At 38.9% G+C, this 17,640-nt stretch overlaps 1 protein-coding gene across 7 annotated transcripts in view; it reads left to right on the forward strand.

Annotated features, from left to right (window-relative positions):
• The window catches only part of LOC124614000 (CCR4-NOT transcription complex subunit 1), a 126,391-nt gene that overhangs the window by 69,408 nt on the left and 39,343 nt on the right, over positions 1 to 17,640 (forward strand). For all 7 annotated transcript variants that reach the window (XM_047142805.1, XM_047142800.1, XM_047142804.1 and 4 more), the window contains exons 30-31: positions 27 to 175; positions 14,460 to 14,735. In XM_047142805.1, coding sequence (XP_046998761.1) covers positions 27 to 175; positions 14,460 to 14,735 — 425 coding nt within the window. The remainder of the gene's footprint in view (positions 1 to 26; positions 176 to 14,459; positions 14,736 to 17,640) is intronic.

Below are 17,640 nucleotides of genomic sequence, written 5' to 3' on the forward strand. Positions count from 1 at the left end.
CATTTACAATTACCATCTTCCCTTAGGCTGTAGAAGGTTTGCTGGATGGGATGACACAAGTGCCACTAGATCCAGAGACAGTATTGAGGTACAGAGACATTCATTTACGTGTGCTAAAAGCTTTGCAAGATCAACGAGCCTATGGCATTCAATGGACAAACAAGCAGGTGACTCGGTATGCAAATCTTTCTCTTTTGTGAAACGCTTGCTCTAAATCATAAAATGAAAAGTCGATAGTGACTATATTTCAGTAGTGTGATTTTATGCTAGTCTTCTAGAATTTTATGCAACTCAGTCTGCAACTTACTATAGCTTTTGTATTAAGGCATAAAAATGAAGTGGGTATTGAAATTATGTGAAATGTAAGTCATAGAAACAATTAGAAATGAATGGAATATTGAAAATACTGAATGGCAACAGACTGCACATACTGTGAGACGAAAAAGTGAAATATGAAGGAAACTTAATTTAGATGGATGCTACTGAAAGATAAGATGGAAGACAAAGGAAATAGTAAATACAACTGAGACAAAATTCCAAGCTTTTAACAGCATATTACTTTGATAATCTTGAAAGGAACTGTGGGTGAGGGAAAGCCATATACTGTGCAGTTGAACATCTTCCTTGAACTTTCCAAGGGACTTAAGAAAAGTATAATTTTGGAGAAAATGTAAATTGTTGGGAATTACTTTTTTAAAGCACATACTTCATAAAAATCAAAATGATATGCTATTTATTCCACTGACCTGTAATTTGGAGCTCCAGTCTTCTATTTTTGTGGTAACATTGATGGTTTCTAACTTTTTACAAAATAATTTAGAGCTGTAGTTTGAGTTTGTTTTTTTAGATCTTCAGGCATATTTTTTTCTGTAGGTTTTTTAGTGCATAAGTACATTCAAGTTTTGATGTCTACTTCTGCAGCACAGCTATATTTCTATATTGTATTCATTGATGCAGTGGGTAAAACTGTTTGAAATGCCAGGGTAAAGTGAAATATAATTCTGTAGAAAATTATATAGAGCAAAATGTGCAGTTTAATTTTAGCATTGAGTTTTTAGCATTTCCATCAGGTCTAACCTGACAAACACCTTAGAAAGCATTCTGAAAGCAAAGCAAAGAGGACGTGGTTGTAGTGATTCTAAATATTGTTGTTGAGATCCCAACCTAACCCCTGCCTCAGAAGTTACAAAATATTTAAAACTGAAAAGAAGTAGTTACATCACTTCATAACATCTACCTGAAAATCATAGTTACTGCTTTTTTTATGAAAAACTGTTCCATTAAATCCTTTCCTTGTAACTGGCATTTTGTGCAAGAGGCACCACATATGTGTCAGTTCACAATGATTAGGTTGAGGCATAAGTTCATAGTGTTTTTGTTTTGCAAGTTTGTCTTCCATTGCTGTGGGTTTATTTAGAAATTGTCATTTTTTATTTGTAGTTCACTGTTGCCATTTGAGTGTACATATTGTAATATCTGAGTTTACATATGGTAATTTTGTCATTTAAAGGTAGTGTGTGGAGCCTGGGCACTGGAAAATGGAGTGCCGAATGGAGAAATCGGAATGTTTCTGATATCCTTCTGTTTTGAGTTCGATAGAGGGGTGACAGCAGTGGAGGCAGCCAGAAACGTTTGCGTCGTGTGTGGGGATAATGCCATTGGGCGTAGCACAGCAAGAAAATGGTTCTCTGATTTTAAGGAAGATCATTTTGACATTAGTGACTGTACACATTCAGGAAGACTTTCTGGCTTTGATGAATATTGTTGAAAAGCATTGGTTGACAGTGAGCCACATCAGTGTACTCTAGAACTGGCAAATGTAATGAACTGTGATCATCCCACCATCGTGTGACATTTGTATACAATGAGGAAGGTTCAGAAATCAGATGTATGGGTACCACGTGCTCTAAGCCAAAATCATGAAAATCCATAGGTGGCCATAAGTGCATGTCTGCATGCTCATTGTCAATTGGCTCATGAACAACTGACCATTCCTATCCTGTATCATTACTGGTGACGAGCAATGGTGTCTTGATGCTAACTTACGTAAAAGAAAGGAATGACCGAGGCCAAACAAAGCAGCAGCTCCCCATACGAAGACCTGCGCACATCCCCAAAAGTAATGTGCATTAGGTGAACCCGATGGTGTATGTACTAAGAATTGCTTTTTTCGGAGGTGTATAACCATCACTGCTGCCATCTATCATCAACAGCTGAGGCATCTTGCAGATGCAATCCAATAACAACGGCCAGCAAGACTGCATGAAGGGATGCTATTCCATGATAATGCCCAACCACATTATGCCTGACTGCCAACAAACATTATACAGGTGTTGCTTTAGGAAGTCATTCCGCACCCACCTTACTCACCTGCACCCTCAGATTTTTACCTTTTCCACACACACTGTCAAACACCCTTCAAGAAACTTCCTTTCCAGATGAAAATGCACTCCAAACATGACTAGAGTTCTTTACCTTGAAACCACATGATTTCTACAGTTGCAGAATCAAAAAGTTGCCCCAGCATTGGCAGGCTGTTGTAAACAGTGAAGGAAAATATATTATTGATGACTAAAGTCTCTTATGTCTATCTTTTGTTTATTTAACTTATGGAGAAACACTACACTCTTTTGCACCAACCAATAGTTCGTAAGCTATTCATAAGAGTTGCTACCCGTAGCTCTTGTTTACTGGTCCAACTTTCCTTCCCTTTGAACTAAACTAAAATTTACTTTAACACAACATTACACCCATTATAGTTACTAGCAGGTGGGTAGTGTGAGGAGAGTAAGCGCTAATGGTACAAATTGTTTTGACTTGTAACAACTAATACAGATTCATTGTAGGGAGCCCAAAGCTAAAAGTTCCACATAATGGTTGTAAACACTACTTACCAACGCCATGCCTACACATTTTTATATCAATTTCACAATATAGAGGTCTGTACAAGGGAGATGAACTTGTAGACAGTATTCTAGAAATGGAAGTGGACGTTGGTGGAGAGGAGATAGGAGACATGATACTGAGAAAAGAATTTGACCACTGGGCACTGAAAGGCGTAAGTCAAAACAAGGCCCCGGGAGTAGACAAGATTCTGTCAGATATACTGATAGCCTTGGGAGAGCCAGCCATGACAAAACTCTTTAAGTCTGGTGTGGAAGATATATGAGACAGGCAAAATACTAACTTCACTAATCCTCACTATATCTAACTTTAACCTAGCCATACCCTTTTTCAAAAATTTTCTGACCTGCCTTCCAACTAAGGGATGTGATATTGCACACTCCGATCCGTTGAACGCCAGTTTCGTTTCTCCTGATAACGACGTCCTCCTGAGTAGTCCCCGCCCGGAGATCCGAAAAGAGGACCATTTTACCTCCAGAATATTTTACCCAGGAGGACGCCATCATCATTTAACCATACAGTAAAGCTGCATACACTTGGGAAAAATTACAGCTGTAGTTTCCCCTAGCTTTCAGCCATTCACAGTTCCAGCACTGCAAGGGAGTTTTGGTTAATGTTACAAGGCCAGATCAGTCGATCATCCAGACTACTGCCATTGCAACTACTGAAAAGGCCTCTGCCCCTCTTCAGGAACCACATGTTTGTCTGGCTTGTCAGCAGACACTCATCTGATGTGGTTGCACCTACGGTACAGCTATATGTATCGCTTCCTCCCCACCACCGGCAAGGTCCATGGTTCATGAGAAGGTACGGAATAGAATTGGGAGAAAAGTTTGTGACACAACCTAATTAGATGAAGGGATCAGTCATTAAGGTGCATTGTGAGGCATCAAATGATCACCAATTTCATATTGAAGGAGAGTGGAGGGAGGGGGGGGGGTGAAAATCATAGAGACGAGACCAAGAGATGAATACAGTAAACAGATTCAGACGGATGTAGGTTGCAGTAGTTTGTTGGAGAAGAAGGGCCTGCACAAGACAGAGCAGCACAGAGAGCTGCAAAGAACCAGTCTTCGGACAGAAGAAGATGATGATGATGATGACGACGACGACGACGACGTTCCCCGTGAACATTTCCATTAAATGTAAATGGTGGGAAATTTATAATTCTTCTATCACAGATGTGGGTGTGAATTGACATTGTGAACGTATGATATTTGAAAGGACCAATAAGAATGTTGTAACTGTCGGAAAAATATTAATTCCAGAAATGTTGAAATGAAATGGGAGCTAGATGGTATCTAATGACACCAAGATCTTTGACATCAGATGTGACAGATATCTCGTCCTTGATTGTTTTGGCGTTTGTGGGTCTACTGAAAAGGATTGTAATATCTAGATAAATGATAATAAAAGGTAAATTGATACATAAAAAATCGACACACAGAGTGGTGGCAGGATAACATACATTCAAAAACGTTTAACTTTTACAAGCTTTTGGAGCCATTGTCTTCTTCTGGCGGAAGAGTTAAAGGGGAAGGAAGAGGGGCTGGAGAGGTTTAGGGAAAGGGATACAGTTCAAAAAAGTCATCCAGAACCGTTCTTTAGGGGACACTTACCAGGCAGGATGAGAAGGAAAGATCCCTGCAAGATTTTATGAAAGAGTGGAAGGAAATGAATATAGGAATTGAAAATTGGGGAATTTAGTTAATGATGTTTACTTGACGGGAAGACTTTCAAAAATCCACAGTGGGAACTGCCTACTGTTGATGTACTGTTGCAAGACACAGTATTTGGCTTAAATCAATAGGTTTGGGAGTTAGTACATGGCTCAAACCATTGTTTAGTTTGTCTTCTTAGTGCACCAGATGAAAGTATGTTAGTAAGATATGGGGAAATACAAAGTGTGTGCATTGAATGCACTTAAGTCTTGTAAAAATTTAACTTAGGGGAAAAGTGCTAACTAAACTACAAACATAACTTCTTGTTGTTGTTGTGGTCTTCAGTCCTGAGACTGGTTTGATGCAGCTCTCCATGCTACTCTATCCTGTGCAAGCTTTTTCATCTCCCAGTACCTACTGCAACCTACATCCTTCTGAATCTGCTTAGTGTATTCATCTCTTGGTCTCCCCCTACGATTTTTACCCTCCACGCTGCCCTCCAATACTAAATTGGTGATCCCTTGATGCCTCAGAACATGTCCTACCAACCGATCCCTTCTGCTGGTCAAGTTGTGCCACAAACTTCTCTTCTCCCCAATCCTATTCAATACTTCCTCATTAGTTATGTGATCTACCCATCTAATCTTCAGCATTCTTCTGTAGCACCACATTTCGAAAGCTTCTATTCTCTTCTTGTCCAAACTATTTATCGTCCATGTTTCACTTCCATACATGGCTACACTCCATACGAATACTTTCAGAAATGACTTCCTGACACTGCTACTCTACTTCGACCATCATCAGTTATTTTGCTCCCCAAATAGCAAAACTCCTTTACTACTTTAAGTGCCTCATTTCCTAATCTAATTCCCTCAGCATCACCCGACTTAATTAGACTACATTCCATTATCCTTGTTTTGCTTTTGTTGTTGTTCATCTTATATCCTCCTTTCAAGACACTGTCCATTCCATTCAACTGCTCTTCCAAGTCCTTTGCCGTCTCTGACAGAATTACAATGTCATCGGCGAACCTCAAAGTTTTTATTTCTTCTCCATGAATTTTAATACCTACTCCGAATTTTTCTTTTGTTTCCTTTACTGCTTGCTCAATATACAGATTGAACAACATCGGGGACAGGCTACAACCCTGTCTTACTCCCTTCCCAACCACTGCTTCCCTTTCATGTCCCTCGACTCTTATAACTGCCATCTGGTTTCTGTACAAATTGTAAATAGCCTTTCGCTCCCTGTATTTTACCCCTGCCACCTTTAGAATTTGAAAGAGAGTATTCCAGTCAACATTGTCAAAAGCTTTCTCTAAGTCTACAAATGCTAGAAACGTAGGTTTGCCTTTCCTTAATCTTTCTTCTAAGATAAGTCGTAAGGTCAGTATTGCCTCACGTGTTCCAGTGTTTCTACGGAATCCATACTGATCTTCCCCGAGGTTGGCTTCTACTAGTTTTTCCATTCGTCTGTAAAGAATTCGTGTTAGTATTTTGCAGGTGTGACTTATTAAGCTGATAGTTCGGTAATTTTCACATCTGTCAACACCTGCTTTCTTTGGGATTGGAGTTATTATATTCTTCTTGAAGTCTGAGGGTATTTCGCCTGTTTCATACATCTTGCTCACCAGATGGTAGAGTTTTGTCAGGACTGGCTCTTCCACGGCCGTCAGTAGTTCCAATGGAATATTGTCTACTCCAGGGGCCTTGTTTCGACTCAGGTCTTTCAGTGCTCTGTCAAACTCTTCACGCAGTATCGTATCTCCCATTTCATCTTCATCTACATCCTCTTCCATTTCCATAATATTGTCCTCAAGTACATGCCCTTGTATAGACCCTCTATATACTCCTTCCACCTTTCTGCTTTCCCTTCTTTGCTTAGAACTGGGTTTCCATCTGAGCTCTTGATATTCATACAAGTCGTTCTCTTATCTCCAAAGGTCTCTTTAATTTTCCTGTAGGCAGTATCTATCTTACCCCTAGTGAGATAGGCCTCTACATCCTTACATTTGTCCTCTAGCCATCCCTGCTTAGCCATTTTGCACTTCCTGTCGATCTCATTTTTGAGACGTTTGTATTCCTTTTTGCCTGTTTCACTTACTGCATTTTTATATTTTCTCCTTTCATCAATTAAATTCAATATTTCTTCTGTTACCCAAGGATTTCTACTAGCCCTCGTCTTTTTACCTACTTGATCCTCTGCTGCCTTCACTACTTCATCCCTCAAAGCTACCCATTCTTTTTCTACTGTATTTATTTCCCCCATTCCTGTCAATTGCTCCCTTATGCTCTCCCTGAATCTCTGTACAACCTCTGGTTCTTTTAGTTTATCCAGGTCCCATCTCCTTAAATTCCCACCTTTTTGCAGTTTCTTCAGTTTTAATCTACAGGTCATTACCAATAGATTGTGGTCAGAGTCCACATCTGCCCCTGGAAATGTCTTACAATTTAAAACCTGGTTCCTAAATCTCTCTCTTACCATTATATAATCTATCTGATACCTTTTAGTATCTCCAGGGTTCTTCCATGTATACAACCTTCTTTCATGATTCTTAAACCAAGTGTTAGTTATGATTATGTTGTGCTCTGTGCAAAATTCTACCAGGCGGCTTCCTCTTTCATTTCTGTCCCCCAATCCATATTCACCTACTATGTTTCCTTCTCTCCCTTTTCCTACACTCGAATTCCAGTCACCCATGACTATTAAATTTTCTTCTCCCTTCACAATCTGAATAATTTCTTTTATTTCATCATACATTTCTTCAATTTCTTCGTCGTCTGCAGAGCTAGTTGGCATATAAACTTGTACTACTGTAGTAGGTGTGGGCTTCGTATCTATCTTGACCACAATAATGCGTTCACTATGCTGTTTGTAGTAGCTTACCCGCATTCCTATTTTCCTATTCATTATTAAACCTACTCCTGCATTACCCCTATTTGATTTTGTGTTTATAACCCTGTAGTCACCTGACCAGAAGTCTTGTTCCTCCTGCCACCGAACTTCACTAATTCCCACTATATCTAACTTCAACCTATCCATTTCCCTTTTTAAATTTTCTAACCTACCTGCCCGATTAAGGGATCTGACATTCCACGCTCCGATCCGTAGAACGCCAGTTTTCTTTCTCCTGATAACGACATCCTCTTGAGTAGTCCCCTCCCGGAGATCCGAATGGGGGACTATTTTACCTCCGGAATATTTTACCCAAGAGGACGCCATCATCATGTAATCATACAGTAAAGCTGCATGCCCTCGGGAAAAATTACGGCTGTAGTTTCCCCTTGCTTTCAGCCGTTCGCAGTACCAGCACAGCAAGGCCGTTTTGGTTATTGTTACAAGGCCAGATCAGTCAATCATCCAGACTGTTGCCCTTGCAACTACTGAAAAGGCTGCTGCCCCTCTTCAGGAACCACACGTTTGTCTGGCCTCTCAACAGATACCCCTCCGTTGTGGTTGCACCTACGGTACGGCTATCTGTATCGCTGAGGCACGCAAGCCTCCCCACCAACGGCAAGGTCCATGGTTCATGGGGGGGGGGGGGGGGGGGAAACATAATTTAGTTTTTCAAGCGCTTAATAACGGCAAACCATCTAACACCATGTGCTTCCTTTTCTCATACTTAATTAGTGATTCTGAAGAGGCAAATATTTCCCTCTCTGGAGACTTCCTTTACAAGTGGTGGTGATATTTATTTTTAATATATTAAACATAATTTAATATATTAAAAATAAATATCACCACCACTTGTAAAGGAAGTCTCCAGAGAGGGAAATATTTGCCTCTTCAGAATCACTAATTAAGTATGAGAAAAGGAAGCACGTGGTGTTAGATGGTTTGCCGTTATTAAGCGCTTGAAAAACTTTTCAGATTGTGGTGCTTAATGGGGAGAGCGGGGCAGACAAATATTCTGGTGTCAGAAACACTGTGACATCTAACTGCTTAATATAGTATGAAATCTCCTGCTGGTAGGAGTGTTGCTGTGATCGTGATGTGCTGAGGCTTGGCGGTGGAAACTATCTTAATGCAGCAAATTGCTAATTACAGCATTTGAAAAAGCTGTGTGATCTCAAGTCTGTATTGAATGCAAATGAGGGTATTTCACATTAGTCATTTGTTAATTAAATTTCCTGCTACACATATACTGTTCTGTGTAGAGCACCTGCTGCACAACGAAAAGCCATCATAGTAAGAACACAATTCACTCATGCGTAACAAATTGGTTATATTTATATTTTTGGGTCATTTATCCTAATTTGTTGTAGGTTTAAAAGAAAAATGAGGAATCAAATTCTTTAAAACACTTGATTTATTTCCTCTGAATTAACTTCATGGTAGAATGGATGTTTTCTCAAAATGAATCTGGGCAATTATTCATTTGATGCCCAAACAAAAGGCAAATTGTCTCTGCAAAAATCTACAATTTCCTCAGTGGAATGCATGTGTATGTATTTAGAAGTACTATAAATGATCCTTTGAGGAAGCTTATTTGGGACAGATCACCCTGTTAACAGGTTGTGGACACTTTCCAAAATATGTGCAAGTTGCAAACACAAGTTAAAAACGGGATCCAAGAACCAAATAAGTGAAGACAGTGAAAAGCAACACAAGTGGCAGAATTTCCCTTACAAATCATGAGCTGCCCCGAGCAAAAGCTGTGCTAGCACTAAAACTGCAACACTTACGTGTAGATTTTCAGCGAAAACTGCAACACGTGTAGATTTTCAGTGAAAACTGCATCAGTCTGTGACTAGGTGCCTCTCTCTTTTAATGCGAGCTCTCGGCCGCGTGTTAGCATGCGGACTCCATGACTGATTTCAGGTTCGTCTCCACTCCCAAAAAACTATGGCTTGTAGGGGAGGATTTACAACTTTTGCCACAATGATGACTAAGAATTCTTCTCAACACACTGAAATGCGTGGGAAGCCTGCCAAAAGTTCTCCCCTGTTGCTTAAATATGCCTATTAACTGCGCAAAGGTTGTTACACTGTATACTCTGTGTCACCACTCATTGATTCAGACATTTACGATACAGTGCCTATGCACAAGGCCTTTCTGATTGGGTGACATCATCTGAAATTTTCCCACACTAAGCATGGCACAGTGTCAGTGTTGTGTATTTGCAACCAACGATAGTAAATGCAGAGTCGTCACACCAGAAACGCTCGGAACCTATGGTCGCCCTCCTACCTTCCCAGATGGTGGCGCTACATGGACAACGGAAACAGGTCAGCATGTGGCCTCAACATTAATGCGAACCAGCAGTCCACCAGGGAAGAGCTGGAACTGTCCCGTATTTATGGTACTGCTACCATGCAGGTTCATCACTGTACCCTCTGAGGCTTGCCTCAGTGAAGGGAAATTCCCATCTCTGGAGACATGAGCCATGCGTTAAACAAAGCAGACAGCAATGTTAATAGTGCGCTTACGATAAAGAAACAATAATACGTTGATTTCGTCTTGAATCTAAAAGTTATGTCAATTCGTGGTCATGAATTTCTGTGGAAAAAATGTATATTAGACTCCTTATTAGAAGTGTCAAGAAATAAAGTATTTTCGTTTTATCGTAATTTTTGTAAATGGTATGGCCCTTTGAAAGGTGTATATTTTGCAAATACGTCTTAAAACGGTAGAGAACAAAAATAATGACGAATAAATCAAAAGTACTGGAGACCTGGCAGATGTTTTGCGTGAAAGCTCCCTCTTAGTGTGTTGAAATTTAGTGGACACCTGCACACTAATGAGCTTCCTTTAACTTACAAATTTAAGACGAAAATACTAAATATAAATTAATTTTTCCGCTTAGAACTTTTATTTTTTATTTATTTATTTATTTATTTATTTTCCCTAGTTTAGTACGTCACAGAACGCTGTCTTTTCTGTCATATTACTAGATACAGCTGATGTAATTGTAAACAGTATCTTCTCCGCTCCAGCTATCTGTATTACGTAAACATTTATCACAACGAATGTGAAAAATTGCATTTTTTGCAAGTTTTTTATGAATTATTTACTTGAAAACACCCATCCGAAAACTTTTGAGAATTATACAAAATATTTTTTGGTTAATAGGTTAGTAGACAGTGCTAATACAGTGGGCAGTATTTTTTTGCGCAAAGTGTTACAAAAATTTTTCAACATTCTGTGTATTTTGCGTCACTGAATTTCTAGTGTAAAATATGTCTGTTGGTAACAATGATCCCAGCTCTCTTCTGTTTATAACAAATGAGTGAGAAGTTGCACATCTAGTTTTGTGTTTGATTTGAACTTTTTGTTAGATACAATATCAATGAGGAAATACAATAGTGAAAGAGTGAGGTTATGTGGACTACGAAAAAAGGCACAAGAAGGTGGTGGATAAGAAAAGTGAAAAACACTTCAGTTGTTGGAAATCTGTCATAGGTATTGCAGAAGTATCTTGATCCTCAAGTAACGGTATTAGCATCACATCCATTGTGCAGGAATTGCTACACTTACTACAAGAAAAATTTAGTGACAACCCACCTGAACGACCACCTTCACCCGAATGTGAAACTGAAGAAGACCTTGCAGATTTTATATTCCTGGGTGTGAAGTTGTTGATGCATTGAGTGTTAGCATTTTTGCTGTAGCCCCTAATATATCCCCCCCTTAAACATCCACGAAAGGTAAGAAGCACAAGAAGAAAACAGTATCTAAAAATAAAAGTGGAAGAAATGAAACAAGTTTTACACAAGCAACATCTTCAAAACTTTGTGAAGTGTATAATGTGCATGCACTTGGTGCAGAAACTGAAGATAATGATATGTGAATGAAATGTGATGTGTGGTTTCAAAACCTAAATACTACTATCTTAGCAACCACTTACACTTGAGAGGGTACAGTTACGGACACTGATACCAGGTAGCTACTCTAAGCAGCAGATACAGAAATACACACCCACTTCCTCACATTTGATTTCTGAAGCTTGTAAAATAATGAATGAGCATGGTATTTGGGCATGCCCAGATTCTTACTGTGGGCATCTGTTGCAAGATGATATGCCTATTGTTGCTGTGGATTATTACCTAAGTGATGATAGATTGCAGTGGCCAAAGTCTTAACCAGGCTGATGTTTACCTCTGTTATTGAAAGTGGCAAAAAAGTTAAAAAAGGTAAAAGATAAATGACAAGTTCAATAAGAGAAGTATATCTCCTAATGAAAAAGGAGAACCCAAATTTAAAAATTGACCTCACGAGCTTCTACTCCTTATGATCAAAATGTGTTAAATGCCAGCCAGTGAAAGAATTATGCGCATGTATTTACTGCACTACTTTGAATCTTGTCTGTTTCGCTGTAACCAGTGACACAGGAAAGAAGTGCACAGAGATGGACCTGATGCTTTTGTGCATATCTCAAGAGCTGCAAGATAAATTTTGATTACAAGAGTGTGCAATGTGTCCTGGTGCTGAAGTGATAACTGTTGAAGCATTACACCTTCAGGATACTGACCATGAAGTAACCTATGCATTGTGGGAGGGAGGAGAGTTGGTAAGAAGACAGTAGATCAAGAGAAGTTTGTTACAGAAGTTAGGCATTGAGTCATGAAAGGAATAGCTCATAATCATATCTGGAGGATTCAGAGACAGGCCATAGCAGAAGTAAAATCAGCCACACCCCAGAATACTGACACATTAGTTCTTCATTTTGACTTTGCAGAGAACTGGTTTGTTGCTTTGCAGAACGAAATTCAAAGTTACCACTTTCATGCATCACAGGTATCAGTCCTCACATGTTTTCCTCACTTTCTTGAAACATCACATCATTTTGCTATTGTCAGTGATGATCTCATTCATTACAGTGCACATGAATGCTATGCTGTCAGCAGATAATTGATGACAGCATCTAGAGCCCACGCATTTCCTAATGTGACTGATGGTGCAGCATCTCATTTAAAAAACTACTTTCAGCTTGGTGAACACTGTAGTACAGGAATTAACACAAAAAAATGGATATTTTCAGTAACAGATCATGGAGAAAGTGTGTGTGGTGGGGTAGGAGGTATCTGTAAACATCTTGTTTGAAGATTTAATCTCCAGCATGAAGCTATTGATTCTATAAGAGATGAACTGGATTTGTACAGTCCATATCAACAGTAGTAACACATGAAACTCTGTAATTGTAAATGAAAGTATGTTAATGTAATTCCATTTAAGAAAGAGAGAAGAGTGGTCTGCTATATGAAGCCCATGGTATGAATTCAATCAAGTCAGTACTGGGTTGCATCCTGGAGTAACACAACATTGCAAGAACAGTTCTCCACAAAATGCAGCCTGTTACTGTGTGTGAAATGTATAGACCATAGTATACATTAGAAGACTTTGCAGTGAGCCACTTCATTTCTTGTGTGTATGACGATTAATAGTGGGTAGGACAGATAATTAGTCTCTCTCATGAGCTGCAAGATATAACTATCTCCTGTATAACACCTCGTGGTCCTGCTAATGCTTTCGAATGGTAATCATCAGAAGATCGGTGTGCAGTTTCCATTTCTCAAGTACTGTCATCCTAGTCCGTGTGCAAATTCAGGAAGCAGATGGAGGAAAAACAAGTGAACTCTTTTCAACAGTGCAGTGTTGGTTGTAACATTGTAGGCAATTTTAACTCATGGAAAGTCATGAAGAAGTAAAATCATCACAGTAGAAAATAATAATTTGTGAATAATATTACAAAAAGAAAAATGGATATAAATATTCTGTATCTCATTTTTGTTATAAAATGCTTTCAAACAAGATTAGTAATTGTTTTCCCACTCAGTTATAATGGTATGAAGTAATTGTTTTGATTCATAACTACCAGTTTTGTATGACATTTACTTAAAATCAGCAGTCAGTTTAAATATTTAAGGGGTTCCAAGGTTTTGTGACCTTGAGAGTAGAGCTAAGTGTACCTAAAAATTTCTCACATTTTGTACATACAGGTATTGCCCACTCTGATTGTACATTCCCTGAATACAATGCCCATCTAACGTAAAATGATATTTTTAGATCATTTAGGATGGGGGTTTCTAAATAACCAAAAACTTTCAGATTCTTTCACCTTTATGTACAATTATTGAAGAATTTCATCCATTAATGCCGTAGCTGATAGTTAGCAGTCCTTCCATTTTTTTTTTTTTTTTTTCCCCCAAGACAGTTAACATCCTGTGACTATTCATACTTTAAAAACATAATTTTGAAATTTGCAAAAAGTTACAAATTTTCATAGTTTATTTTTCCAAAAAAAAGTGAATAGTAGGTCAGAAGAGTGTGTGTCTTAATCATGTCTCATAGTATTGGGAACAAAGTGTTTATTGAAAATAAATTCAGGCCTTTCACTTTTGGTTTCTTTATTACAATTTTTCCTTTTGTTGTGACATTTTCACAAATACTCTCATTTAGAGTAGTCTGTAACGTTTTAACAAATCCTCAGAAAATCAAGATATTGTAGCTCTGGAGAGGCATCATGTGGGACATCGTGTCCCCCCCCCACCCCCCCCCCCCACCCCCAACCTTTGAAATAATGACTAGATGGAGATTATTATGATGATAAGATATGGCACTTCTTATGCAATATATGGCCATTGCTTCTGAAATCGCCATCGTATTGTAGTGATGGCTAGTTCAGATGCCAGTCCCAATTTTTTCAGCAACGTGAAACTGTTCATAATAAAAGATCCTAGGTGTGGCCAAGACTAGTTTTAATTAAATGATGGAAATGTAATTAATTCAATTATTGTCTTGCATAACTGTTACAAATTTTGTTATACAGTGTTGGCATCACTTAGCTTTGGTATAGAATTACTTTCAGCTTTAGACATTTGTGTTGGTACTAATAATTGTAGAAAACGGTTTCGTAACATTTGACTATCTGACATAATATTTTTTTTTGTACAGATTCCTAACAGAGTGTCGTGAAGAGTACAGGTACAACTTGGAAGCTGTAGATTGTCTTATTCGGTCACATCTTGTGAACCTGCAACAGTATGATTTACATTTGGCACATTCAATGGAAGGAGGATTGAATTACATGGCAGTAGCATTTGCAATGCAGCTAGTTCAACTGTATTTAATAGATGAAAGACTGAATGGTATAGTGTCTGAAGGCGATTTTTGCAATACTGTTGAAATGCTTGCGAGGATTGCAACACACTCTAGACAGCCACCTGAAGGGTAAGAAGTGTGCTATTAGTTTGTTTTAACATAGAGCAGTGTAATTGCAAACACATTCTTGATCAGAAGTAACGAGTATAATTTTGTCTGTATAAGTCTGTTATGTATCTCTTTGTACTGACAAGCTTAAAGTTTACAATTTAATTTCACGTTGTGTGTTACACTGAGTTGTTACAAATGCGGCTCTATTTGTGACACAAGAGACTGCCCTTTGTCATTATTTTAGCTGCAGCTGTCTTTAAGTCCTTGTCACAATATCATGATTTATCCACTCACAAACAATTGGATTATGTATTTTTCCTGTGTAGTACACCATTTCATAGCAATGATAGAGGTCAAGTGTTGTGGCCTGGACCCCATGAGACACTGAAAATTTTGTTGAGCTATCTTACTCCATGACTGCTCAAATGCTGCCCGTACCACAAAAGAGAAATTGCTCAGAGCTCGGTCCAGTGCTTGCACATCTTGTTTGAATGTCTCAGAAGTGATCAGTGGGATTGAATTTAAGATACCTGAGAGGCCAAATGAGCACTCTGATGCCTATGAAATATTCCTCATACTGTTACAGTGTTATTTGTTAGTTAATAGTATGCTGCAGTGTATTACAGAAGTTGCTACTCACATGCAGGGTGCTATAGGTGAACAAATGGAAGCACATAGTTCAAGAGAAGGTTCAGTTATTTTATGCTAGTGAAAGATGATAGCAGACAAATCAGAGATGCCATTTCATACTCTGTACTCTAAGCCTCTTGCAAGACCACTGTCACACCTACTGGAATGGTCCCCTGGTTACAAGTGGGATTCATTGTCTCTGAAAGAGAACTTGAGCTAGAAGATTTGGCAAACCTTATCATGTGAGACCTCCACGAATGGGTCTGATTGTCAGCTTAAATGTAGGGTGGACACAGATGTCCCCGTGCGCGCGCACGCACACGCACACACACGCCCGCACACACACACACACACACACACACACACACACACACACACACACACACACACACACACACACTCGCAATTGTTTAAGAATGATGGACAGAATCAGTGTGCAAATACAGCATAAAGATCATTTACAAACTGAAACTCCAAGAATATCTCAGATTGACAGAGGACAAAAAGAACTCCTTTGCAATTTTGGAAATGTACTGCAGACCCTGTACATGTGGGAGAAGTCTACGTGGGAATGACGTAACAGTCAATCAACACCAGGATCACTGAACATAAACTGTATAGCAGGCTTGAGATAGGTGGGAAAAATGACTATGGTGGAGCACACATTGTGCAAGATTGACCATATAATAAAATTTTCAGACATGGAAGGTATTGCTGTGAAGAACTACCACACCTACTTCTTCAGGAAACCTTAGAGTTCCACAAACGTGACAATAGCTTCAACAAGAGAGAGGAAAGCCTCAGGCTAAAGGATGCTGGACTCTTGTGTTGCAGTGAATGAGTGTTACAGGTAGCAAGAGGAGAAATAAGAAATGGCCAGGAAAAGACCTTGGATGTTGGTACGACAGTTAAACATAATCTTAGGCCACAAGCTCGACGGAAGTCTACCACCAGCAGTAAAGGGTGAAGTTTTGACACTTGGGCTGGCAAAACGTTGGCCGAAGAACCCAAAACAGAAGCCAGCAAGTAATATGTCAACAAGTGGTTCTGAAAGCCACAACACTTTAAAGACAGTCACTCTGCTTACGAGTAGTACTTTGACAACTTCTTGCTGCACTATCCCTTCATTTTGGAAAAAAAAAAAAAAAAAACTAATCTGATTTTAAGGTTTTCCTCTTCCTCATACCCACAGGTGCACTGTTTCAGAAAACAGATAGTGAAAGGGGTAAAGCCAACAACTTGCTGTATAGTTCAGACGTTGAGCTGTCGATAAATGCGTAAATGAGACAGAGGGCATAAATAGCGCTCTCTCTCTCTCTCTCTCTCTCTCTCTCTCTCTCTCTCACACACACACACACACACACACACACACACACACACACACACACACACACATTGCCCCAGCTGATTAAATTGTGCCTGCACATGGAATTAGGCAAGTTACTACTTTACTCCTTCCATTATTTATAGCCTACCAAAGACGTTGTTATCCAATGTGAGAAAGCTTCTCTTATGGAGTGGAATCCACAGAGACTGTACAGTGAATTTTTAATCACTATAGACAACCTTTGCAGTTTCTTATATACCAGTATTTATATTTGTGAATTATTGTGATATGAAGCGCTCAACGTGTAAAGTTGGTAAAATAGTTCAGCATAGGTATGAAAAGCCAATTTAGTGCCCCAGAGTACAGTATTAATGACTATGATTACAGTTTAAAACACGAGGTATTTGAGAAAAATTAGGGCATGCTATTAAAGAATGTTAGCCTTGCATTGAAGTACACAGCAGAAGAAAACTTGGCCGAAACTAGTGTTGCAAGTAGCAGTGGGTTGTAAAAATATGTTGTCTAGTCATTGAGAACTTGTTTATGCAGTAGTTCCATGGTATGTGTCACAAATACCCTATAGCATAATGCCCAAAGACAATGGGCAGAGATGTTTTGTGAATGGAAGCCCTGTGGAAAGGCTCTTACTTTGTTCTAATGATTTAAAGTTGAGCATGGGAAGCTACAACCAACAAACTAATATCTGGAGTGTTCACACAAAGCTAGAAAAATTACTTTTCGTTGCATAGCATTAGGTCATTCATTCTGATAAACCTTAAACTCCTTGACATTGTGCTTCCTATTACACTTAATGTTTACATTTTCTTTCATTCACCAAGGCATGAGATAGAACTTCAAGATCGTACCCCACCTTTTTCATCTTAGAAAAGGTTTTGTGCATAATTAATTCTGTGTGTGTGTGTGTGTGTGTGTGTGTGTGTGTGTGTGTGTGTGTGAAAAATGACA

This window comes from Schistocerca americana, chromosome 4 (assembly GCF_021461395.2).
Source record: "Schistocerca americana isolate TAMUIC-IGC-003095 chromosome 4, iqSchAmer2.1, whole genome shotgun sequence".
Lineage (NCBI taxonomy): Eukaryota > Metazoa > Arthropoda > Insecta > Orthoptera > Acrididae > Schistocerca > Schistocerca americana.